The 27,324-nt window shown below is 47.0% G+C and overlaps 1 protein-coding gene across 5 annotated transcripts in view; it reads left to right on the plus strand.

Moving 5' to 3' along the window:
* The first annotated feature begins 4,157 nt into the window (after nucleotides 1-4,157).
* The window catches only part of Nin (ninein), a 102,679-nt gene continuing 79,512 nt past the window's right edge, over nucleotides 4,158-27,324 (plus strand). For 3 of the 5 annotated variants that reach the window (XM_087911778.1, XM_087911779.1, XM_087911780.1), the window contains exons 1-4: nucleotides 4,158-4,311; nucleotides 4,695-4,741; nucleotides 13,558-13,761; nucleotides 26,585-26,666. In XM_087911778.1, the coding sequence (XP_087767904.1) occupies nucleotides 13,579-13,761; nucleotides 26,585-26,666 (265 nt within the window). In that variant the 5' untranslated portion in view covers nucleotides 4,158-4,311; nucleotides 4,695-4,741; nucleotides 13,558-13,578. The remainder of the gene's footprint in view (nucleotides 4,312-4,694; nucleotides 4,742-13,557; nucleotides 13,762-26,584; nucleotides 26,667-27,324) is intronic. The other 2 variants (XM_087911781.1, XM_087911782.1) reach the window with 1 other exon arrangement.

Raw genomic sequence — 27,324 nt, forward strand, 5'->3', positions numbered from 1 at the left:
CCGTCCTCTCTGTGCTGTGTGCCAAGTATCTGGAATACACCTAAATGTTCAGCTCTAAAGATCCGCAAGTTCAAGGATGGATTCCTGCCGTGCTTTTAACTTCTGCACCAAAGACAGAACACGGGACAGAGACAAAGGCACTAACTACGTCAAAGGACCAATAGTCTGGTTAGAAAGAAAAGCTGTGGAAAGATTCAAAGGCGCATGCGCGGAGCTGAGCGCATGGAGGTCAGCTTCCAAGAGGATTGGCCTTTTCTCTTCTGAGGTGGGCCTTAGATGCCTAGAACTGCACCAGTGGTCTCAGTGAGAGTGGCAGCCATGTTTTAGTGACATCCTTGCCCTCTGCTCTGCTGTGCTGAAATCTGTGTGTGTTTGCCCAACAAAGTCCAGTGTCGCCTTCAACGAATTCCCTACTCTATCACACATGGGTATTTTTTCTTCTCTAAGGGCAGAAACTGAGAATGCTTTCTCAGAACACTATGGCAGTCCTGGCTACCTTTAAAATTTGAGCCAAATTCATCTCCTCTTTTATATACCTCACAGAGGAGGGTGGAGAATCCTAAGGAGAGTGACCAAGGGTCAAGGCCAAGGCCAATCTTCCATCCACTCCCTTCTCTCTGCTTGTGTTCTTTCTTCCCGGTGGACTGTTGCTGCGTCTCTGCAATACAGAATTTTTTTCTCTCTCTCCTCTTTTCACCATCTAACCCCCTCCAAGAGAAAGCATGGCATCTTTCTCTTTCACTTAGTTCCGGGGCTAGCCAGAAGGGTTTGGGAGCTATTCTGTGAATAGCAAAGAACACACCGAGCATGGCGTGGTGGCACATGCCTTTAGTTCCAGCACTCAGGATCAGAGGTAGGTAGGTGGTCTCTGTGAATTCGAGGCCACCATGGTCAACAGAGCGAGTTTCAGGACAGCAGGGCCAGGCTACACAGAGAAACCTTGACTCAAAAAAAGAAAGAAAGGAAGAAAGAAAGAGGGAAAGAAAGAGAGACAGAGAGAGAGAGAGAGAGAGAGAGAGAGAGGGAGAGAGAGAGAGAGAAGAAGAAGGAAGGAAGGAAGGAAGGAAGGAAGGAAGAAAGGAAGAAAGGAAGAATAGCATGGCACCATGGGGGTGGGTAGGTTGAGTTGGGTCAGAACTGCAACCTTGCCCTTACTTGGGCAGGGCACCATTCTTTAGACACCAGGAAGTTTGAAAGGCCTACGTTCCTAAACCCTCTTCTCCCTTCTCCCCCATTTTATTTTTTCACCCCCATGCCCATCTCCCCTCCCTGCTTTCACTCTTCCCTTTCTCTAATTCATCTTTATTGTCTGATTCTGATCATTTATAAAATTTCCCGCTGGTTGTGGAAGCAGGAGGATCAGGCTCTCAAACCAGCCGGGGCAACAAGTTAAGCCTGGGTGTGGTGGTGCAAACCTTTAATCCCAGCACTTTAATCGCCTCAGAAGCAGGAGAATCTCTTGTGAGTCCAAGGCCAGCCTGGTCTACATAGCGAGGTCCTGGACAACCAGGGCTCTGTAGAGAAACCCTGTCTCAAAACAAAACCTAAGACAAAAGTTTCTTCGGGAAGAAACAGAGTGACATCCTCTTCCAGGGCATATGCTACAGTCAACTTTTCGCAAGTTTGAAACACCTGACAACTTTAGCCCAATACTGCAGTATGCAACAAACAAACAAATAAATGTAGCGAGCAGAAAACAAACCCCAAACAACAGGGGCAAATACTTCAAGGTTCCAGGCTTCATTAACAAGGTTCTGCAAAATGAGCATCAAAAGCAAAAGCAGATGAACTACGACAAATAAAAGGTAAAATTTAGCTAGCAACGGATGGTTGTAATTGTAAGAACCCTCACAGGACTCACAGGGGAAGTTTGTTGGAAGGGGAGAGAGAAGGGGCAGAGAAGGGGGCAAAGAAGGGGGCAGAGACCAGTCCCTGGGGACAAGAGGGGCAGAAAAGAAAGAGGGAGAGAGAGAGAGAGAGAGAGAGAGAGAGAGAGAGAGAGAGAGAAGAGAAGAGAAGAGAAGAGAAGAGAAGAGAAGAGAAGAGAAGAGAAGAGAAGAGAAGAGAAGAGAAGAGAAAGAAGCGAGAGAGAAAAGAGAAAGAAGCAGGAACTGGGCAGGGCCCTTTTAAAAGGGAATTGTAGTGAGTGTGCACAGGAGGTGCTCTAAGGGGATGTAGCTAAGGATGTATCCTGTCAGGACCCCACGGGCAGGCCAGTACAGCGCCTGATACTAACAGTGCCCATTCCCTCCAGGCAAACCTTCACATCGCTTTACATTTTTTCTTATAAGTAGAATGAAAACTATTTCTGTCAAGTGATAGGCTGGTTCTAAGTGAAGCCTTTGGTTTTTTTTTTAAGACTAATCACCCACCCTGTGCAACCCAACCTCCAGGCACAGGGTCTTAAAGAATCTGCCTCACGTGTGCTCTCAACAATCCTGTATCACCCAGTAGCAACGGCCTGGCTCCATGCTGCTCCCTCCTCTGTGGCAAGGCTGGAGGCAATCCCAGCACTAACTCCACCCTAGCCCATCCTTTCACAAAACCAGGCTTGTGTTTTTCTAGTTACACCATTCCTAGCAATCTGTGCTTCCTCCGCAAGGAGCGAGCACTGCCGCTGAGTTCTCCGGCCCCAAGGATCCCTGCTTTGATCTAAGGCACTATCTCCTTCTCAAGGATTCTTGGTGGTGAAACAAGGAGAGATCACCAGCAGGATGGATCTGCCCTGGCAGAGGCTGGTCGAAACAAGGAAGCTGCCTCTTCATCCTTCCCCGCTGAGGCTGTTGGTTGTTTGAGTGTTCAGTGAGCTTCATTCTCTTGTTCATGACGTCTCTGTAAGTATCCGGTTAGTGGGTTGACAGTGGCGTTGATCAACTGAATAGCTGTGTTTGTAAGTTTCTGTATGCTAAAAGGGATGGGGACGAGGAGCTCCCCTTTCCTAGTCCCCAAATGCACTGTAGCAGAGATTTGGATTTTTCAGATAACTGGCTTTGTTATATGTGTTCCCTAAGTTTTGAGACAACTGTGGATTCATGTAAGAAATCATGGAGAGTTTCCAAATGCTTCATTCAATTTTCTTAACTCTGTAGAACTGTAGCACAATACAAGCAGAAAATAAGGAACTAGGCCGTGGTCGGCCGGGGGCCCCACTAAAATCTCACCGGTTTCCCGGGTTCTGGGTTGTGAGCATTGAAGTTCTAGGCAGTTTTGCGGCAGATGCGCTGTTCTTCTGAATCCTAGGTCTGTGAAGGGCTTTCAGTGTGACGCTCTGGTTTCCGGCACTTCCAGCTTCCTGCTTTGAAAAAAAAAAAACGCTAAGGCATCTGTCTGCCTCCTTCGGGGCTTCCAGCCTCCTGGCTTTTAAAATGCTGTGGTGTCTGTCTCCTCAGGGTGCTTGTCAGGAGGAAGAGGTCACATCTGTTTCCAGAAGCCTGAACTTGTCAGTCTCCTTACTGTCCCCTAGAATTTGTCCAACGTTCTTGTGGAAATAACTTGAGAGTGTAATAATGTGGGGAGATCCTTTCTTCCACAAGGGCCACTCCTGGATCCTGGGGAAGGTATTGTCTCCGGACTGTAGCTCCCTTCACCTCTAGCCTGGATTTGCGATCCTGTGACAAAGGGTTGACTGCACCCTCAGAGGTTAGACAAGGAGCAGGGCACCTATGAGGATGAGGTGGGCAGCTACTGATGTATCTAGAAGTGGTAGGAGGTCCAGAGGGCTCAGTGCTCTACAGGGTTCTTTGCTCTTTGGGACCCTTTCCCGTGACCTTCAAAAGATTCTCTGGGGCTGGGAATTCCAGGGTCGCCTATAGGAGGCCCCCGAACTTCCACTTTAGGTTCCTCAGGCTGGGGTCTCCACTCTCCAGAGATATGGTGGACCCTGCGCCAAGCCACCAGGTGCTAGTGGATGCCTTTGAGAGGAAAATGAGGCGACGGGCAGGGCAAGGGACCGCGTGGTGGCAGTGCCAGCTGGTGCACCGAGGTGACCTCGGGAAGCCGAACCCGCACGCAGAGCCTGGGCGTTCCCAAGTTCAAATCTCCTAGGCGGGGGTTCGCTCCCGCCGGCTCACAACCGCCACCCGCTCCTCCCTCGGCCGGGGCAGGAGGAGGAGCCGCGCCCTGGCCGGCGTCCCCTTGACTCCTCCCTGCGCGGCCCGGCTCTTCCTCCCCCGCGGCCCGATCTCCCGGTGGCGGCAGCTGAGCCGGGAGCGAGCGCGCTGGGCGCGGCCGACCCGTGCCGCCCGGCGGAGCTCAAGAGCCCCGAGGTCATGGTCTGTGCTGTGAAGCGGGGTGCCTGAGCCCCGGGACGCGGTGAGCGACAAGCTGGGGACCCCTGGTAGTCTAGCGACCAGGGAGATCGCGAGGCCTTGGCTGCCCACGCGCCGTCTGCTGGGGACCCCCAGCGTCCCGCGCCGCGCTGACCCGCAGATCCCGGGATCTAGCACGCGGTGGCGGTCCGGGAGGGGCGCTGTCGCCGGAGGGTGGCGGCGGGGGCGGGGGAGGGGCCGCGGCGCCGGCGGGGGCGGGGGATGCGCCGGCGTGCTTTTGTGAGCGCTGGCCCCTTACATATGGAAATGACGCCCGCGCGGGTCCCCAGTCGCGTCCTCTGGAAGGACGCGTGCCCGGATCGGCAGCGCGGGCTGCTCGGTGTCGCGGCGCTAGCGGGGCCCTAACAAAGCGCCCTTTCCTTGCAGAGCTCCGGAGGCAGCTGGCGCGGGCGCTCCTCAGAGGCCGACGGAAGGTAGGCGAGGCCGGCGGGGCCGGACCACCGGTCTGGGCGTGTGAGCTCCGCGACCCGTGGGTGGGCAGGTGGAGCGGGGACGCCGCGCGGGTTGCTAGGGACCTGGGCTGGCCCGCCCTCCCGCCACACCTCCGCCTCCCAGACCTGAGGAGTCCGGAGCTGAAAGCTGTTACTGTGCCTCGCTCCAGCATCCGGCAGGACCGGGAGCAAGCAGAAAGGGTTCTTGTTCTGTGGGTCGAGGCCACCCAGGCAGCCCCGAGATCCAGAAGCCTGCGTGGGGAGCCCCTGGGTGTCGGCCTGCGCCTCCTGGGAATGCTGGGCAGTTTGGAGTCCTAAAAGTGGAGATTTTAGAAGGTGCGTGGGATCCGTGCCGGTAGAGACTTTTGGGTGCAGCTAGCCGGAAAGGGGGACAATACATTTTGACACTTGTTCTGACAACTTGATCGCCAGAGCAGAGGAGTGTGGAATGAAGTGAGGAGTGGGTGTAGGTGCGGAAGAAGTATCCGAGGCTCGGGTCTGCACTGCAGCACCACCCCCACTTCCCCCGTAAAAGATAACTGTTGGAAAGCAGCCTCCTCTAAAAGCTCTCTCTGAAACTGAGAGAGACTGAAAGGGGTGATGCTCCCAGCCTCAGCCCCGACAGACCCGAAGGTGCAAATGAAAGGGGACTGGTGCTGGGAATGGTGCCCTGCTAGAGATCGTGTTTCCATACAACTCTTATGAGCCGCCTCGACGTTCCTTACCGGGAACCCCTCTCCAGACGTTGAGGAAGTCTTGAGAAGGCTTTCCGCGCAACTCAACCAGTACCGGCTGTGCGGTTGTCTACGTGACGGCCACGGTAGCTTTTAGGGCGCTCCTCTCAACCTCGTCGTAGCACCCGAGCTAAGCTCCTGAGACCACGAACTATTTCTCAGTCGGGTTCTCTCAGATATATCATGTTGGCATAAATTTATCTGTTCGCATGCTTCCTGAGGCCTAACAAACCACAAGGAAGTATTTTGGGGGCATCGGTGTGCCTAATTCTAATGTTTTCCAGTGGTAGCTTAGGCTGTTGGAGCTGGCCTGGAATATTAGTATGACTCGCAGTGGAACTGAAAATAGCTGTGAAATACCCAGACTGATGACCGGTGACATTACAGGCTGAGAGAGGAGTTTGTGTGGTCTCCTCGTCTGTGGTTGGTGTTCATAGGGAGGTGATGAGAACCTCTGGGGGCAGGGGCTGTTGGCAGCCTGTTTATTTTCTCAGCTCTCTAGTGCTTTAGAGAGATGCCTTCCGAACTGTAGCATTTAGAAAGCAAATGGATTGCCCTAAGCAAAGGCCACCAGAGATACGGGGCAAAGAAGAGGAGCCACCCTGTCTGTGGTCCTCTCGTGGAAATGTCACAGCTCAGTCATTTTAATAGGTGCTTGCTCAGAATGTCACAAGTTCTTTTTTCTTACTCCTCTTCATTTTAGATATGTAACAGTCCTTCACATCAAAAGATGTCAACTCACAGGACAAGAACAGAGCTCCACTGAATTCTGAACAGCCGATCTTAATTTAATAGGCAGTGTTCTTATCATGAGTCAAATGTTGTTCGTATAAATTGTTTTAAATGTCACTGTAAATGACTTTCTAAACTACCGTTTCACCGGTCTTGAACCTTCCATTTTATGTTGATAATGAAAATTCATTTTCTGTGTCTTCCACTGCTAGAGGCTTGGCAGGTGTCACCAGAACATTTTAAAGGGAGCCGGACAGCTAGAGCCATTCAGAAGGCTTACTTTTATAGATGCCATCTCATTTGTAAGCCAATAAATAATGCAGTTTGAACTCTGGCTATTGATCTTGCATCTGTTGGTCAGAGGCTTGTGGGATGGCTCACTGAACCTCAAACAAAAAGATGTACTTATCCAATTATTTTTCTAAAGAAGATAATTTAAAACATTATGGATTTATGCAAATGAGAAACTTCATCAGTAATTAGCTTGCTTCTTTACCGCAGTTTTTGTAAGCAATTAGATTCTCACTCTATACTGAAAGGGCAAGAAGCATCTATATACTAATACCCCAGCCCAGTTGGTGAAATGCCACGTGTAGGTGCAAGGACAGCCCTTCTCCACGCATGCCCTAGGGAGTTCATAGCTTCAGCCATCCTAAATGAACTTATGCGAATACAGCTCAAGCAATGAAAGCTGAGCTGGATGGTGGTGGTGTGCGCCTTTAATCCCAGCACTCGGGAGGCAGAGGAGGGCGGATCTCTGTGAGTTTGAGGCCAGCTTGGTCTACAAGAGCTAGTTCCAGGGCAGGCTCCAAAGTTACAGAAAAACCCTGTCTCAAAAAACAAACAAACAAACAAAAACCCAAAAAAGCAAAACCACCCCCCAATAAGAAAGAAAGGAATGATGCAAGGAAGGAAGGAAGGAAGGAAGGAAGGAAGGAAGGAAGGAAGAAAGAAAGAAAGAAGAAAAAAAAGAAAACATTGAAAGCTGTTTCAGGTTTTCATTTTTCGAAAAAAAAAAGTCACAAACACAAAACTTTGTTTTGGCTCCTATAGTTTGCTGTAGTGGTTGATTGTAGGTTACAGGATCTGTGTTATGCAAAGCTATTTCTCCTTAACTGATTAGGTAATCCACCTGCTATTAGGTGTAACAAAAGCCTGGGTTCACACCAACCTTCAGGACACTAAAATGCTAAAGCATGTTTAGGCTGAGAATAAATGCTAACAGGGTGCCCTTAGCACAATTGCATGTTAGGTTATGGTTAGCAAAGCGAGCTTTCAAGTTCATTTAAATGTGAATGTCCCCTGTTCAGTGGCATGCTATCATTTCTCTCTACCTCAGTTGTGTTCCTGGTGATGCTGTGCTGCGTGTGGTTTCCAGCTTAAAGGGAGGAGGCCTTTGGCAGTTCGCGGCTGAGCAGCAAGCAGTGCTTTGAAGAGGTGATTTAGGTAAAAGTGGGAGCCACTGCTTAACCTGGAGCTTGTCCTGCAATTGAGTATATTCTCCTTATTATTTCCCTTTATACTAAAATTGGTACAGGATTAAGCCTGGAAAATCTTTCAGCTGGTAAAAAAAGAAAAAAAAACACTCGTGGAAGAGAGGAAATAAAAAAGGAACACTTTAACTTGCTCATGGGCATTATTAGGGTCTATAATAATATATATATTATATATATGTAATTATATATCTATAATATATCTATATTATATATATCTATATATATAAATATATATCTATAATTACATATATATAATATATTATAATTAATAATATAATAAAGGCGCACACGAAAAGCCTTAGCAGGCAGGGTTTGTCTCTGTTCATCACTGCAACCCCGAAGTAATGACATGAGTGACTCGGTGGTCACTGCCTGGGCTGTGGACCCCCAACAGCTGTGTCTGAACACGGGTCCGAAAGCATCTATTATGGTACTCTCGAAAGGAAAAAGGCTGAACCTAGAGGGGCGCGCAGACATTCCGCAGAGCTGTTCAGCTGCTGGGCCATCTGGAAGGGAAATAAAAGGCTTGGGTTAGGGACTCTGGCTTTGTGCTTATTTATGATCTGGTTTTCACTCGCCAGATTTTTGTCCCCTTTTCGCCCCTTCCAGCCCGGAATGGACACCCACCTTGGCTGGACTTCCCTTCTTACAAGCTCCTTGCTCTAACCTGGTATGGGGAAGTTTATATGTGTACTTCATGTTGACCTTCTGTGGGACACTTCATTACTTCAACCCCACCTCCACCTATTCCCCCCCCCCCCCCGAAGTCCCAGTTGGCACCGTTGTCATCGGTGGGGGTGGGGTGGCGGGGTGCCGAGTAGCGCGTGGCATGTTGCACAGATCTGTGATAGCTGTCTCTGCCAGAGCCTGTGGCCTAGCCATGTGGCCCTAGCCTTGTTTAGGGCTCTTTGTGAGTAGGATGTTCCCAGTCATTGTCAATATGGACAGTTATTGGGTAGTAAGTGTTTGGATTGCTCACTCTGTGCATCCGCCTTTTATTCAACCATCCCTAGTTAGAGCATCAACATACTGCCCACACTGGCCCCTTTATTCCAAAGAAGTCATAAAGGCTTCTGGCTAGCTGATTGGGAGGGTGCTTGGTGAAGCTTTACCAAGGTTTCTGGCTGTCCTCATTGAACTGGAGCTGTTCTTTGCAACTTCAGGGAGTATTTACTATTCTAAACTTACTTTGTAAGTTTCCTGCTGCTGATGTGTGTCTGATGGGCCTGGAAAGCATTGACTTCCCAGATTAGACACTGAGTATTCATTCAGGGAAAGGCCCAGAATGATGTGTGAGTTCTGGGCTGTATCCATTACTGAAGGTCTAGGGCACTTCACGGTCATCATTTAATATATAAGAATGTATTTCTTCTCAGCTTCAAAGCCAACACTGCTTCAGAAAAAGAGAGAGTGCCTATGGTATCTGTGTATTCCTAGAGATTTATAGGCTGTATTCATTTGATCAGTAGATCGAGGTAGGCGGGGATTCCCCCACCTCTGCCCATTCCAGTCTGGAAGTCTGTGGCCTAAGACTGTCCAACTTCTCTCAGTTCTGTCCCCCCTGCCGCCACATAAAGAGATGCCATTCTGTCACTCCTTCATTGTTGCTTCCAGTGTGCAGGTATCAAACTGAGTGGTAATAATGGTCACACTCTAAGTCGAAACATAGTTCCTCCTCCACTGTAGAGGCATTTCATTTGTATTTTAGTCAATAAAGCTTGCCTGAGGATCAGAGAGTAAAACAGCCCCACTGGCCAGCCTTATAGACCAGGCAGTGGTGACACACACCTTTAAACCAGTAGCCACACTGGTTTGCCATAGAAACTGGGTGTTACATGCCTTTAATCCCAGCCCAGAGAGGAATATAAGACGGGAGGAGACAGCTCACAGTCTCAGTCTCATTCTGAGATTCCTGGAGCAGGATTGCCGATTTGTACTGAGGTTGTGGTAAGAGCCGGTGACTAACTGTTTTGCTTTTATGACCTTCAGGTTGAACCCTAATATCTGTCTCTGAGTTTTTATTAATCATGCTTCACTCCAACGTAACGCTGTGGCCTCGAACAGGTTGCCTAACTTTGCCAAAGCCCAGTTTCTACATTTGAAATGGTAAAGTGATACTATGTATGCCCCTGAATTAGGAGGACTAAATTATATGAATCACAAAGTACTTGGCATAGGCCATGCGCACTGTAAATGCTGGCAACAGCACACTAGTGATGCCTTCTGAGGTCCCATCTCTGCCTCAGTCTTTCTGCAGTCACGTGATATTAAATCTGTCAGTAATCTGCCGTTTAAGGCTCAGAGAGCCAAGCATTGTCTGTCACTGTCATCACTTACTGATATGATGTTCCTATGGATGACATCGATGGCCCATTCTTAGCCCGTCTTTCTGATTGACTTAAGTTACTCTCCTGAGCTCACACTTCCTTTCCAGGCCTCAGGTATTTTCTTGCTTGATTTTCAGTTGCCTCTCTTGGACCGGTTTTTCTGAACCTAGCCACTTCCACTAGCTTGCCCTACTTAGTTCTAGAATAACCCTTCCAGATGGCTGCTGTTATTCTCATTGTCTAAACTGCGGGACTTGAGAAGTGTTTCCGCATAGCTCCTCCTCCCAAGTTTTGTCTCCTCACTACAAAGCGCAGCTGTAGTTTGTGACCCCTTTGGCATCATCTCTAATGCACCAAATTTTACTTTTGATGGCGTCGCTGTAGTTTGGTAGTATTTCTTCTTGGTGATGCCTAACACTGAAAATGCCCTTGGAAAGGGGGATCTGGAGATAACTAACGTATGCGGGAGAAGGCAGCGCAGAAACTGTCTGTGCTGATTTTGGCATCTCCCGCAGGGGGTAAGTTTCCTTCCCTGGAATCTCCATAACATGAGGTCAGCCCATTTACTGAGTCCCTCGGCCAAAAGGACGGATTGTTAGTTTGCGGGGGAAGGAAGGACAATCATGAAGTAGAAACTGTGGCCCCTACGCTTACGTTCTTGGCCAGTGGGGAGGGGAAAAATTCTTGCACGGGAAATTACAGATGAACATTTGGAGGATTGTATCAGCAGCAAAAATGCATTTGGCGCCAGAAGAGAACTGACAGCTTGTCACCGCGTGCGACATCTCCTGGGCGCTGCAGCTGGAGCACCTGTCCCACTGGGGTGGAGCCCCCTTCTCCCACATCACCCCATCTCCACACACCCCTCACCTCCCACCCCACCCCACACTCCCCCCACCTCCACCCCATTCACCTCTTAACCCCCACCCCCATTCCTATTCACCCCTTAATCCCCCACCCCACCCTCACGACCCAACCCACTCCTATTTATCCCTCACCTCCCACCCACACAACATTCACCCTCACCTCCCACCCCACCCCCACAGACCCATCACCTCCCACCCCAACCCTCATGTACCCCTCCTGTTCCAACCCACCCCCATTCACCCCTTTCCTCCCGCCCCCACCCTCAATTTCAGTATGCAGAACTTTCTTCTAAGCTTTATGCTCGCTGTCTGGGGAACCTGGGAGCTGAAGTTCAGGGATAAGAAAGAAAAGCTGCTTTCAAATGAAGGAAGTTTGATCTAGTGAAAATCCAATGGCCTCCCGAAATCAGACATGTTTGCTAACCCAGGCTCAAAGCAGCAGGTCGGGCTGGGCCTTGTCAGTGCATGGCGAGTTCTACTCCCTTCCATTGGTTGAGACAGACAGATCACCAACCCTTGAAGATGATGTTGAAGAGGGGACTGTCGGGAGGCTTTCACTTTTGAGTTTACAAACACGCATGCAGAAATCACGTGAAAGTAGGCTTGGCTGGCTTTTCTGAAGTTGGTCAGATTACAACCCAGAGGACTCAGAATGAGCCTTCGAGCTGTGAAAATCCCAGAGCCCATGGGGGTTCCCAGCAGATCTTAGCTGACAATTAACTGGCCCACTTTGGTGAATCTCATTAGCCAGAGCGCCTTCCTTTTGTGGCTTGGTTTAACACCTTCCTGTTTCTCTTCTGAAGCTCTGCTGTTTATGTAGCACTCCCAACATATTTTGAAAACATTTACATACTGATTAGTTAACCCAACAGACCAACCCTGGGATGGCAGCCAGAGCCCGCCGCACCTCAGGAGTACGCTGCTGATGGGGGAGACCTTCCCAAGCCGAGGAGCCTGGACCCACACCCTGCCATGCTGCTTTTGGAAATGGCTCCCTTTAACAGTGGGTTAGCTGTGTGGCAGTGTCCTTCCAGCCCATCTGAGGTCACCTAGCTGCGGAGGTCATGGCTTTGTTCGGCCTTGTCATATTTTGGACAGTTGTCTGTGGAAAGAAAGCGAACAGCCTAGAGCACCCCCGAATTGCTTCGGAAAGCTCCATTGCCTTGGGTCCTAGCTGTGTGTAGCAGCTTAAATTATCCGGTCTCTGTGTTACTGAGAGCCGCCCCTTGAGTTCTGACTCAGGGCTTTGTTTAGTTAAAGGTGTTGCTGTTACTGTCCACTGTCCGTGCTCTTTGGGGGTTGAACCCAGGGCCTTGCGCACATGCATACATGGTGTACTACGGAGCTGCACCCCCAGGCCCTGGAGGAGGGTGCTGTGTTCTATAGTAAAGGATTTGGCCGACAGCCTGATTACAAATGGCTGAGGTCACCCTCCCAAGGGGGTGTCTTATGTTTGACACCCACCGATTGCATCATGAAGTTTCTTCCAGGTGTGCAGGATTTGGGCCGGATCCAGCACACTAAAAAATTGATTATTATATGTGAAGGGAAGAAACATCTTATCCTCCCCCCACCTCCACCCTCCCCCCACCCCCCCGTTTATTGAAACAGGATTTCTCTGTGTAGCCCTGGCTATCCTGGAACTTGTTCTGTAAACTAGGCTGGCCTTGAATCCAACCATCCGCCAGCCCCTGCCTCCCAAGTGCTAAGTTTAAAGACATGCACCACATCCGGCCTATGAAACATCTTATGCTTGAAGTAAAATACCTGGAATTGTGTGGTTTTACTTTTAGAAGATGATTCTGAGGTTTTGATGGCTCAGGTTTTTACTGCTCCTAGGAATAGTGGAAGCCCGGGAACTGGAGTCTGAGGGCAGGAGGATCAGAGCTATAGGGACAGAGCAGCCAGGAATGAAGCCCAGTTGCTGGAGGTAGTGGAGTTCAGAGATGCTGTTCAATTCTCAGAAACAGCTGGTGGCTCCTCAGGACCTCTCCATGGGAGAGGTTGGAGTGGTGTTTTGCCCTTTCTCTTGGCAACGAAGATTTACCTAGAGCACCCTGGGATTACAGAGAGCCTCGGGGAATACTTCCTGTGATACCGCATGTAATTGCACCAGCAAGGCTAATTGAGTTGCTTTTTGAGTAAAAGGCGTCTGGTCCTCTGTAAATTAAGGGGGTTAAACCAGTGTCTCTGTTGTCGCTGTGATGCGGGAGTACCTCGGCTGAAAGCGGTGGAAATAGTCAGTTGGGTCACCCCTCGGGTCCCAGCATCGGGGCAGGTTGTCTGGAGTTTGCTGACTTGCCTGGCAGCTCTGACCTTGCAGTGGTTTGGTACTGACAATGATCTCACCTGACCTGACTGTCAGGTAGAAGTAGCCTTTCACTCTCTTGAGTCCTCAGGGCTGATAGGGGAGAAACCCTCCTGGGTCCGCGTTTGATGGACAGGCCGTGATCTGTCAGGAGCCTGCCTAACTCCTTCTGTTGTTCCTAACATTGCAGATTTGCCCCTGGTGCTAATGTGTGTAGGAGTACCATTGGCCGGGAGGGCCCTGCTGCAGTGTCCTGAGTGGCTGGTGGGGCTGGAAGAGATGCATGTGTCCAGAAGTGACCTGTCCTAACCTGTACTCCTCTCTGTCCTGCACAGGTGAGCGCTGTGGGCTATGGGATGGATGAGGTGGAGCAGGACCAGCACGAGGCCCGACTCAAGGAGCTGTTTGACAGTTTTGACACCCTGGGAACTGGGTCTCTGGGTCAAGAGGAGCTCACTGACCTCTGCCATGTCCTGAGCTTGGAGGATGTGGCCCCGGTGCTGCAACAGACACTACTTCAGGACAACCTCTTGGGCAGGGTAAGACCTGGGGAACAGCAGTTTGTGGGAAGTGGGGTGTGGTTTTCTGTCAGGGTGCTGGGGCTGGTGACAAGCCACAGGTGTGTTGCAACTTGTCTCTTGCAACCTGGCCGTTAACCAGGAACATGCAGCTTGCTCCTGCGATAAGGGCAGGGCGAATTCAGTCTGTGCTGAGCATTATGGGTAACAAGAGAAATAGACTGTCTCCCAGATCTTTTTTCTTGTTCTTTGTGGGTCATTTCATTGAATCCTCATTCATCATTGGGACAGAGAAGGAAGGGGTAAGGTTGCTCAGGAAAGAAAGAAAAAGGAAGGAAGAAAAGCTGCCCTTCACAGGAAGAGCCGGTCTCTAGCCCGACTTTTTGAAACCTGTTTCTTGTGTGGGTCATTTTGAGGCAGAGATTAAACCTTCCACCCAGGAAGACAGGGAAGTAAACACGGCGCAGGTCGGCATGCGTGTGTGTGAAAGCCAATGTTAACTTCCACATCTGACAACAAATGCTCATATTTTCCCCCTAGATCATGTCACAGGCAAGAGAAAGAGGAAAGAGGTTCCCCTTCCTCCCGCCCCTTAGCAGTGAGACAGACATCTGATTTGTTCCAATCTGAGAGCGCCTTCAGTTCTCCCACTCATGATCAGTAGCCTCGCTTAGGACGCTCTGTGTAGTCTTTCACTGTTGCCTCTGGACCGGGCAAAATGAAAGAGGCGGGACTTCTGAGCTGTGCTGGTAACTGTGACACCTTGTCCACGGGATTTGTCCTGTGCTACAACTTGAGGAAGCAGTCATGACCTTGATTCAGGCAGCTGGACTTCCTGTCTTCATTCTTGTTCACTGTCTTTCAACTGCCGAGATGGATAAGTGACCCAAGGCATAGTAGAAGATCTTGGCTGTGTGTCGTGTGAAGGAGACAGGTGTAGCACTAACCCTGAAATTAATGTTAAAAAAAAAATGACATTGGGGGTTTGACATCATGGACGTGAGATGTCATCAAACAGCTCACATCACGCTTAATGTAAAAGAAGTTGAATTCATTGCAGAAAGTTGGGCCACTCTTGGTCACTTGAGGAAGATTAGATGTCTGTGACTATGTATAGTTTCTAGAAAGTGTTAAAAAAAGACTCATTGCAAAGGCAGTAAGAATAGGGGCGTGGAAGATCAAACCATTTACTCCATGTGTGTTCTATTGTGTGATTTAGGGTTTTGAGTACTGCCCGGGGTTTAGGCCTGGTGGAAAACAGAGTACCATCTCCCAGTGTGGTCCTCAGAGGTTTTAGGCTTTTTGGTGATGAAGGAGTTGCTTTCTTGTTTCAGAAAGCACGCTTGCCTTGCTTTGAGTGATGGTCTCCCCAAGAACCTCTCTTAGAGGAAGAGGGGATCCCCCACTGCACCCAGATTCCACCGCAGCATCTGGCTAACAGTTTGCTCTGCAGATGTTAGGCCAAAACCAGGGAACAGTTATCGATTGATTTGTTAATGGCCTGACACTACCAGCCTGCTTTTTACATTTGCTATTTGCCCGAATAACGTTCACCTAAGTGGTCTAGAGTGTGATATTTACTTAGTGAGCCGGTGATAAAGTTAAATAGATGTCTGCATATTGATTTCATGTGGGAGGTCCCTGATGACTGTCTTGAGAGACAGAATGGGCACGAATTAATGCACTACTGTTAGATTTGCATTTTTATGAAACTGAATTATTCTCCTGGGTTCATCGTATAAACTTGGCCATATGCTGTGAAGACGTCTCATGGTTTGTAATTTTAAGTTGTAAAGCAATAAATCTCTTAGAGTTTACTGGCGCCATTTTGTATATCACCTTCATGATACGCTGAGTAGGGATCAGACATTGTTAAGGTGTAACTGTTAAAAATTAAGTAGACATGACACATGGTAGCTGTGTGTACTGATGGAACAGAATGGAATTTCAATTCGTGTGCGTGATACATCATAATCAGGTCAAATGACTGGCATGTCCTGTGTTAGGAGCATTACAAATTCTTTCCATTATCTTTTTTGAAAAATTTTGTTATCGTTGTCAACTATAGTTATTCTACTTTTTTGCATTTTTATTTATTCTGTGTGTGTGTGTGTGTGTGTGTGTGTGTGTGTGTGTGTGTGTGTGTATGGGGGGAAGAGGGAGAGAGCGAGAGCGCAGTGAGGGTCAGTAGACAACTCATGGTAGTAGGTTCTTTCCTTCTACCATTTGGGACCTGGGGATCAAACTCAGACTATTAGGCCTGGGCAGCAAAACTTTTTACAGGTTTTTGTTGTCATTGTTTTGGTTTGTTTGGTTTTTTTGTTTGTTTGTTTGTTTGAGACAGAGTCTCCCTCAGTAGCCCTGGTTGGCCCAGAACTGGTTATATAGACCAGGCTGGCCTCAAACTCACAAAGATCTTCCTGCTTCTGTCTCCCAAATGCTAGAATTAAAGGGATGGGCCACCATATGTGTCCTAAATTGATTTTTTTTTTAATGTCAACTGTCTTTCTTATTAGCAGTCTATAGAGAAGGTTACAGACTGGGGATATAACTCGGATGGTAACGTGCTTGCCTGGTCTATGTGCGGCCCCAGGGTCAGTCTCTGGGACCACCGCCACTCGAGGGTGAGGATAAGGACTAGACGCTTGATAATAAATAGAAAAAGTAGCATGATAAACCATAATACGTTCATCAGTTCATTAATTTAGCAAATCCATATTGTGTGTCTTGAGACAGTCATTCTCCCTGTCTCATTGTACTGGTGCATTTTATTCATGTTTATTGTAAACTATAGTAGTTCACAGAATTAGTTTTTGGATACATTAGGATCCATTGTCTTCCTAAATGCTTTAGGCAGACTTTTCTGTCTCACCAGCCATTTCCAAAATAACCACACAGAGACTTCTTACTAATTATAAAAGCTTAGCCAACAGTTTATTACTACCTAGCTCTTACAGCTTAAATTAACCCATATTTTCTTATTTACTTTCTGTCACGTGACTGAACCTTTCAGTACTGCATGTTCATCTCCTTTGTCTGTCTGTCTGTCTGCCTGCCTGTCTGTCTGTCTCTCCTCCTCAGACTCCACCCTTCTTCCCAGTGTCCTCCTTGTCTGGTTCTCCCTCCAAATCTCTTCCTGCCCAGCTATTGGCTAGTCAACACTTTACTAACCAATGAGACTAATACATTTTTACAGTGTACAAAGATTGTTCCACAGCAAGATGCTTTAATTTACTTTTGAATACAAATAAACACCTTAAGTGAATATAACTTTTATTATATATATATGTGCATTCTCATGCATTTATTTATAGAACATTTCATTTTAGATTAGATTTAGTTGATCTGTCTGGATTTATAACATAAAGTTTGTACTACTCTGAGCCTGTTGATTACTGTTCGGATATATGAAAGGCGTTACTCGTGGACCCTTGATTTAAGGGAAAGTGTAGCATGAATAATAAAAACCCAGAGACAGAAGTTGAGGTTCAACCTGAAAACCAAAAAAGCAAAGCAGCCACTAGAGAAGCCTTACCTCTACCAAGGCTGGGCGACTGTAAAACTAAGCAGACTAAGCCTCACTTTCCTCCCATTTTCTGTTCCCTCTAGTGTTGGAATTAAAGGTGTGAGACTCCCTAGGGCTGGGATTATAGAAGGTGTGAGCCACCATCACCTGGATTTGTTTCTGTATTTATCTTGTGTAACCCAGGGTGGCCTGGGAGATCCATCTGACTGTCTCCCAGATCCTGGGACTGAAGGTGTGTGCCACCACTACCTGACCTCTAGTGACTGTAGCCTTGCCTCTGGTCTTCAGGCAAGATTTATTTATCAAAATACAAATGATATGTCACTGCAGGAAAGGTTCTGGTGGGAACGTCTAGTCCATGCCATCAGCTAAACGTGTGTGACTCCCCAACACTAGGGCCTCCTCAAGACACTGAAGCATTGGTGGTCTCACTGGGTGACGCACTTGGCAGGTGCACGGTGAAGGCATGGGGCATCACACAAGGACGGGTGCTGTGTTAACTCTTTGCCGGACCAGGCAAGTAACCCGGTATTAACACGCTGCTTCCTGTTTCTTGTGTCCTTTTTTTTATTATTAATTTTTATCAGTTTTAAAGGTCAGCATACAAAGCAATGGATTTTATGATGGCACTATCAGAAACACTTTGTTTCTTGTGCCTTTTATTTTAGTCGAAGTATTTCCCCCAAGCCTCTTTTTCTTTTATCAGCAGTTAGGAGAGAAAGGAGAGAGCACTTGCTTTGGTTTGATAGATGGTTTCAATTTAGTTCAGATTTAATGGCTGGCTTAGGTTGAGTTTAGATAGATAACCGAGGCTTAGCTGACCCGTCTGGAAACCTTCAGACTATAGTCACGCCATACAGTGTCTTTCCCTCTCCTTATCCACGGGGACAACTTGAGACAAGACAGTTCCCTGACATTTTGGAGGCTTCCATCGCTGTGTTCCTTGATACAGATCTAAAACACCCTGTGTTCTTGGCACACCTGCTTCAATGAAAACAAGCCACCGCCACCTGGCAGCAGAACTCACCACTGCCTCCCAGAGTCCCATGCGTATGTGGCCTTTGGAAGTGTTATTATTAAGCCAAGGGGTGGTGGCACACACCTCTTTTTAATCCCAGCACTCAGGAGACAGAGGCAGGTGGATCTCTGAGTTTAAGGCCAGCCTAGTCTACATATAGAGTTCTAGGACAGTCAGAGCTACAGAGGAAAACCCTGTCTCGGAAAGAAAAAAACAGTTTAAATATTAAAATTTGATAGCTGTGCAAACATTATAATTTAACTCGACTCTCTACCTTCCATTTCAAAGTGCTTAGGGTTCTTTTCAGAATGTCATGACTAAGTTTGAATGGTAGATTTGCCCCTTTTTCCAGGTCATTAAAAGCTTCTCCTGGTTTCTTTGTCTTGCACATATTTAATTATTTGAAGAGTAAATCTGAAATAGAGAAGGGCTTTGGCGGTGCTTATTTGGATTCGTTCTCGGTGTATGCAATTACACTCGATCATCAGCTCCTGCCTATTTATAACCCACTGCAATCACACTCCTGTGGATATGGCTGAGCCAAAGCCCTTCAGACTGCCTGCAGCGGGGTGGGAGCGCACTCTCTTCTCTCTCTCTCTCTCTCTCTCTCTCTCTCTCTCTCTCTCTCTCTTTCTCTCCTCTCCCCTCCCCGTTTAAGCTGTAGTAGTGAGAACTGTTATTCTTTGTGCTGGTTTTGTGGCTCTCTGTTAATCCCCTCCTCTACAAGAGTCTCCTTTGGGATTGACTGAAATTCCACCATGCCTGTGTTCAGCCTGATCTGGGAGCTCCTGAACTTGCTATCATGTCAAACTCCCCACACAATGAACTCATGTTTCCAATTCTGTGACTCAAGTCTCACAGTATTTAGGGAGGAAGGGTAGAGGGGTGACCCTGGACTCTGAAAAGGGAGGCAGGACGAGCGCTGGATGGCCACTCTCTTCTGTCTGCATTGCTTCAATAATGCCTGATTTCTCAGCCAGAGATGACAGAGTCAGGAAGGCTCATTACAATTTGCCAATGTTTTCTGATCCTTTTCATGGGTAGCTTCTTGTCTGCCAGTGGGTATCTCACGTCCTTCGGTGTCCATCACAGCTCTTAGTTAGTCATCAGAGCTGTCTGTGTGACTGAGAATCCTAGTACCTTGTAAGATTTGTTCATGGTCAGATGACTCATTGAGGCTGTGAAGTTGCCAGCCCTTGCATTTAAGTGTAAGTCTCTACACTAACTATGCAAAAATAATCTCCCTGGGTGTGCTGGTGCCCGTCTTTAATCCCAGCACTTGGGAGGCAGAGGCAGGTGGATCTCTGTGAGTTCAAGGCCAGCCTTCCCCCTCTACAATCGTGAGTCTTTGATATGACTACCCATGGTGATTTTTTTCTATGAAAGCCTGTGAGTGTTGAGAGCGGATGTTCTAGGAGCTCTCATGTATGGTGGTGGTTTTGCAGTGTCCCCATCATTAGCAGGACTCCTTGAGCCTGTCTCGAAGCATATAGTTGCCTATTGTTTCAAACTTGTCACCTGCTTAGACGGTCTTTGCCTCCACGCTGTCTGCAGTAAATGACTGCTAAGTCATAATAGCCCCAGTGCTTTAATGAGAATAAAACATTTCATTGCCTGGTCTTTTGTGGCACAACATACCTATTCATTAGTCTATGAGGCCTCTCCTTGTGTAGACTATTTTCTAATATGTCCATACATCTTTACCCATCTCAATTAACAATGCTCTGAAGTTTCTATCACTGATTTCCTTATGAATTAGTAGATACAAACCGACAGCATTTAATGACAGTTCCGTAGCACCTTGTCTTTAATTAGCTCACCCTGTTATAAACACTGGTTACGATTCTCTAAGTTTGGGTCTGTCTGAATATTACCTGTGTACCTGTGAAAGCTGTAGGCATTTGGTCTCTATGACTGCACAAAGTGATTGTGTGCAATATCAGATTTTTTTGGGGGGGGGGAGAAGGGGTTGGGTTGTTGTTGTTTTGTTGTGCTTTTCCAAGACAGGGGCAAATTGTTGTCCTAAAGCAGCGTTCTTTCAAGGGGTGGTGACACATGACAGAGAGAGACAGAGAGACTCTCCTGACTAGTCTTCCATTAATTGAGTTTAAATGTCATGTGTGTTTTTAGTCAAGCATGTAATTTCGGCATTGCTGCACACTGCCCTTTGAGGCACAGAGAGCTGCTTAGGAAATAAATGGCAGTAATTCTTATTCAGATGAGGAGGTCCCAGCCGGAGCACCCACAACCCAGAAACTCATTACCTTGTGAGACTGGATTTCCTTGGATATTTGTATATTTCTAAATTCAGGTATAACATGATGGTAAAGCTCCCCTGGACAAGGGCACTAAAACTTCTTAGTTACTGTACACGGTGAGCTCACTCGTAATGTGATTCTTAACAATAGGGGCCATTTCCCAGCATTTGTGATTCTGGGTTGAACCCTGAGGGGCTTTTTGCCACATCAGTATTCATGAGCACTGATGGGAAAAAAATGCAGTCACCTACCCCCGTTAGAGAACGGTCTCCTTGAATCAAAGATGTGGCATTTACTGCTGTTTAAATCCCAGGGCCCCTTATCTGCCTACCCTTGCAAGAAGGAAATAAAGATGGAAAGGAGGCTTGAAGCTGTGCTAATCGTTAGCTCAGCTGCTAAGTGCTGTCTGAGGTTTTTTTGAAGGAAGGGACCAACTAGATAGGTGACATTAGATCTGATTTTTTATTTATCTGCCATAATGAGATTGATTTTCCACTCTCTATGTCCATTTTGGAAACCTTTAACTCTGATTGTCTGAGAAGTCCAAGTCACAAACGGGTCACTATTTCCCTTTCCGCTGGCCAACTAGGACATAGTGACTGATCAGGTGACCCTGCCAGCTTTCCAGGTACTCACCAGATTCTATCTTCTTGTCCCTAATACACTCTCCTCTCTTTCCCATAGCATTCTCCCGCTCCCTAGAGTGTAGCTGATAAACTCCTTGAGAGCAGAGGTCAGGTGTCTTGAGAAGGACCTGGTGGCTCGTCATGAAGCCCAAGGTTTGACTTGCCCAAGGTGGGGCTCTCAGGAGAGGGCAAGTCAGAAGTGAAGTGGGCACAAGGCAGGCAGATTGCTGACACTGGTAAAGCCGCATTAGAAGGCCTGTTTCCCCACATAATGCCACCACTTCTAAGACTCATGGCCAGGAGCACGGCACATACCTTCTCTCAGCTACCATCTTCTTAAAGGTGGGCTCTCAGGTGGGTGTTGTGAAATTCAAAGACAAGCTGGCTAGAGAAAACCGTCAATAGTACCACTCACCTGGGATTATTGGAGACGTTCATGGATAACGCTTTGCAACAGAATTCTTTATCCCAGGTACTAACACAGGGGGAGGGAGATTGACCATTGGAGAGTCAAAGAAATTGGTGTAAGTTTTATTTGATCAAAGAGTATATATACACATAATTATACTGTACTTAATCATTTTTGCCCTATTAGCCTTTTCAATATAGTAGAAAAGAGATACTTCAGGCTTCATTTAGCAGTATGTTTAGTTTTGCCCAAAACTAAACAATTCCAGCCTATTAGTTTTGGAGTGCATATACTTCATCTTTTTAAAAATAGGCTACATGGAATCATTAAAATAGTTTTGTTTTTTTAAATTATAGAAACATCATCCATAGTGAGGAAGGCTGGTTAATGTCAGTAGTTACTTTATGTCCTTACCTTGGGGTGTCCGTCTTTTGCTTGCTGTTTCTGGGCTGTAGTCCTGGGTCACAGCAGGATGATGTTTGTGTTAAAGCAGTAGAGCCAGGTATGGTGGAGAACACCTTTAATCCCAGCACTCTGGAGGCGACAGCTGGTCGATTTCTGTAAGCTGGAGGTCAGATAGTGAGATGCTGTCTTAACAAAAGCCAAAGATGTGTGTGTGTGTGTTTGTGTGCACATGCATGCATGTGTGTGCATGTGAATGTGTGTACGTGCGTATATGCATGTATGTGTATGTGGTATGTATACATTTGTGTGCACACATGTGTATGTGTGTGGGGGGGTGGGTACTGGAGAGGTTGCTCAGTAGCTAAGAACACGCGCTCTAGCAGAGAACCTGGCTTAGAATCCTAGCACATACATGGTGGCTCACAAACACAACTCTAGTTCCGTGGGACCCAGCATTCTTTTCTGACTTCGACTTCTGAGGGCACCAATCACATATGTGGTGTATATACATACATGTGGGCAAAACACTCATACATAGAATGTAACTAAATCTTTTTTTTTCTTTTTTTTTTATTTTTGAGACAGGGTTTCTCTGTAGTTTTTGGTGCCTGTCCTGGAACTAGCTCTTGTAGACCAGGCTGGCCTCGAACTCACAGAGATCCACCTGCCTCTGCCTCCCAAGTGCTGGGATTAAAGGTTGCACCACCATCGCCCAACGTAACTAAATCATAAAACAACAACCTAGAGTTGAGGACTCCTACACTGGCCCCATCTATCCTGCGTTTCTCATGGCAGATGTACTTTAAGCTGGAACCACAGCTCCTCATCCTTTGGTTTCCTCTCCGCCGGGCCATATGGCAGATAATCAGATAATCGGGGTTGTGAGATTAGGGACCTACCATCCCAAATGCTTCTATTTGTTACACTGTAGTCAGGGAGACTTGAGCCCCGCAGAAGACCTTTAACGTTGATTTGAAGTAATTCCAGAGTATAGAGATGCCTGTACCTTGTGTTAGGAGAGGTTTGTAGACCCCAGGGAGACCTTAGCTTCTACTTTACTGAATTGAATTAGTCAGCACCAAACAGCAATGAAGGCTTTTTTTTTCTTTTTTTTTTCTTTTTTTTTTTTTTTTTTATGGTCGGCAGGTGTATGTGTAGAGGAGGAAGGGGGGATGGGGCGTTGAAGCAGCATTTCTCTGGGTAGCCTTGGCTGTCCTGGAACTCCTTCTGTAGACCAGACTAGCCTCAAACTCACAGAGATCCATCTGCCTAGGCAGAGTCTCATTTGACTCCGGCTGACCTTGAACTCTCAAGCCTCCACCTCCCAAGTATTGGGATTATAGGCATTCTTCACCATGCCCAGTTCCCAGAAAGACTCATCTATAGCTATCAAAACACAGACCTTTAGAAACCCCACAGAGACCTGCAGAGTCCAATATAAAGGGCTTGAATTTCTCAGGACAAATGCCCCCCTTTCAAGTCGGTCTCCTGTTTAGGTCATCACTGCAGGTAGGGGAGAGAGAGGCTACATTCCAGGCCCTCTATTAATAATAGAGTTATTCTATGAATAACTCAAGCCAGGAAACTCAAAGTTAGGGGTCTCCACGTATGACAGACCAGCTCAATTTTTCTAATTCTGAGCAACTCTACAGCTCTCTGGAGTGGACTGGTCCCAGGATCTCCCCACTGCTTGCCTACACTCTTAGAACTTGACCATGTCACTCGGGCGGCCCTCTGCTGTGCTTCAAAAATGTGACCCTGTTTCTCTGTGTTGGGAGCAGTCAACCCAGGACTATATATGTTAGTATTAACTACCACTTGTGGGGACTGACTGAGTCCTAGAATGTTCTAGACAGTTCACATAATTTTCATTTTACCTCCCTAACACTGCTTCGGGAAGTAGTGTTATAAAATCATAAATGCGTGAGGCGTTCTTCAGTACCTGCCTGACGTCCTGTGACATTTCCTAGGAATCTGAATTTCGTGAAGACAGCAGATTGTGTCTCACCCCTACTGTGTCACCAGGGTTTAATGTCTGGCACATAGCGGCTGATCAGTACATACCTGTCGGATGAATCGTACAAGACGTTTGCTAGGTAGCCCCAGTGCTGCAGATCAGACTAAAGCTCAGAGCAGCAAGCTAGCCAGAGCACAGAGGGCCATGAGCAGCGGACCTGTCCACATCAGGAGAGCCCTGTCAGCTGGACTGAGCTCCCAGAGGTGTGATGCTGTGAACTGGCTGTTGGGGTGAACTCCAGTTCGCCCGGGCGGCACCGTGCCTACCTGAGTCTATTTCTGAAGCCAAGACTGTGCGCTTCTTTCTTCCTGAGGTTTGAAGATGATTTGTCAGCAGCAAACCCCACATTAGCACAGCTCACTCTCCTGCAATTGATTCACCATTTCATGGACCAACCTATTGCTTTAGCAGATGCTCTGCCTCCCTGGGCAGACTTCTGTTCATGGTTTCTTTAGCACATTGACTTCAAAAGTTCATAATTACAGGAAATTTGCTAGAGGGTAACACACACACACACACGTGCACACACACATGCATACACACATGCAAAAATATGTAACTGAGGTGATGAAGACATTGCATCACTTGATTGTGGTGACTATCTCAGTCTCTGCATGTATCAAACCATCAAGTTATATTCCTTAACAACAAATAGGATATTAAATAAAGCCCACATGATCTAAAAGGAACATAGGGGCTGAAGCGATGGCTCAGTCGTTAGCAGTTGGTGCTTCTGCAGAAGGCCTGGGTTTGGCTTCTAGTACCTATACCTGGTAGCTTACAGCCACCTGTAACTCCAGTTCCAGAAGCTCCAATGCCCTCTTCTAGCCATGATGGGCACCTGCATCCACATATAAACAAGTAGGCACACATGTTTACATACACACATAACACACATTTACATACACACATAAATCTAAGTAATTTTTTAAAAAATCTAAAGCTCTAAATGGAATATAATTTGGGGGAAGTTTTAATGAATCAAAGTGTAGTAGAACTCCTGTCTACATTGGGAGAATTACCAAATTATAACTAAATACAGTGCCACCCCCCACCCCAGACAGGGTTGGTGTTGCCCTGGCTGTCCTGGAACTAGCTTTATAGACCAGGCTGGCCTAGAACTAACTTACAAGAGATCCGCCTGCCTGTCTCCCTAAGTGTTGGGATTAAGGCGTGCACCACCACAATTGACTTGTTTGTTATTCAGGCTGGCCTGGAACTTACTCTGTCACTCTGGAAAACTTCAGATTCGTGGCCCTAGTGCCTTGGCCTCTTTAGTAGTTGAGTTAGTTACTGGCTGCAGCCACTAAACCTGACTCCTAATTCAGTCTCGAAATGGACTCCTGCTCTCCTGGGCTGTGTGCAGATAGATGCAACAGTACGTGAACTTTGCCAGTGTTTAGATAACTGATATGATTTGTTGATTCCCCAAACTTAATTTGGAACTTTTAAAAATCTATCTTCTATATTGAAACCTCTATCCAGACATAGCCTGTGAGTTGCCCAACATAAAAACCATAAACTTACTTAAAACATTTATGGGACTTTTTTTTCCATAAAAAAAAATAACTCAATTGTGTGGTTCTCAAGCATGAGCTTTGTAGATGAAAACACTGTGTCCCAGTGTCAAAGGCCAGGCACACCTTCCAGTCCTGGGAAATGGCATTCACAGGACCTGATAGTGGTACAAATTTCACATTTACCAGCTTTCATCTTGTCTTCTGACTGTTTAGAATTCTGGGAAACAAAGAGCTACACATTCAGACTAGAATTATGCTGACTATAAATGTCACCTGTCCCTGCTGTCCCAGGCCAAGGTCACAGAAGCTGAAGGTGTAGTAGAACTTTTACCCTTGTAAGCGCTTCTGACGAGTATTCCCCTAAGTCAGGATGGATCCCCATGCTGGTCAAGGCAATTATAGATTTATGAACTGATGAAAGGGTGTCTCAGGCTTCTTGCATTCTGTGTGTTTAACATTGATTTTTGTTTGTTTATATACTCATGGGGATCTGGGAGATAAATATTATATACCTGCCCCAGGCAAAAAACCATAGTAAGTTTTTCCTCAAAAGTGTTTATTCCCTTCTAGTCTATCTCGAGATGAAAGTATCTATGGCTAACATGACAAGGGGTCATTTACTTGGGGAGTTTTTCCTGATATTGAACCTAATGCCTTTCTCTTCTGATCTTGTTTAAAAGGTAAAAGTAGTTGAGCGTTCAAAATGTATCTTTTCCTGAGTGTACAGAGGGTTGATAGCTTCCCTGTCTCCCCGGGAGCTATAGATAATTGTATTTGTATAAACACAGGGGTGTTCATGGTATTAGACATCAGTAAGGACCGACCTATCCTTCCTCTTAGACATCAGCATGGACCAGCCCATCCTTCCTCTTAGACATCAGCAAGGACCAGCCCGTCTTTCCTCCCATGCTTTAGAGAGATGAAGGAAAAAGAGGAACAGACGTGGGTGATAATTTGCTTCAAGGCTGTCAGGTTGGGAACAGACAGTTCAGATGCCTCGTAGATGGATTTGCATTCTTGGGGCTGTGGGAGATGATTTTAAATTTATTTTTAATTGCTTTTTAGGTACATTTTGACCAATTTAAAGAAGCGTTAATACTTATCTTGTCTAGAACTCTGTCCGATGAGGAGCACTTTCAGGAGTCAGGTAAGAGCACTGACAATTCTTCTCTGTATTCCCCTTTAAAAGGTATCCATGGGCGGGCTGGGATAAAGCTCAGTGGTGGAGTGCTCATCCGATATGCACAGGACCCTGAGTTCAGTCCCCCACTCTTCCCTCCTTCCCAAAAAAGTTTGAAAAATTTTCTGGGGGGAAAATGTGAGGACCTTGAAGTATGCACGTGGAGGATTTGGGACGTCCGCTCTTCATAGACGGGGCCATTATTTCCAGAGACTTCTCTTTTGATATCATCCCGAAAGCCTTGCAGCTGTTAAACGCTAAAATGAGACTTCTCTACCACAGCAGCACATTGTGACAGAGACCACTGGATTATTCCTGGGCAAGTGTCAGAGGGTATAATAGGAACTCAGTTTTGGCGCGAGCAGAGTGAAGCTGAATGGTTGCCCCTCCGGCCTTACTTCCTGTGTCTGTGTGAGCAATGATCTGGGGGAAAGTTTCCTGAAAGGAGAAATGTGGCCAGCCAAAGAGAATTCTATATGGTCCCACTGAGCAGAAAACCCTCTGCTTATAGACAAGGCCACATGACCACATGATGGTTTAATGATGTCTGTGTGACCCCCCCTCTACATATATATATATATGTACATATACATATATATATATGAAATATAGTGTATCAATATTT

This window comes from Myodes glareolus, chromosome 11, assembly GCF_982192425.1.
Source record: "Myodes glareolus chromosome 11, mMyoGla1.1, whole genome shotgun sequence".
Taxonomy (NCBI): Eukaryota; Metazoa; Chordata; class Mammalia; order Rodentia; family Cricetidae; genus Myodes; species Myodes glareolus.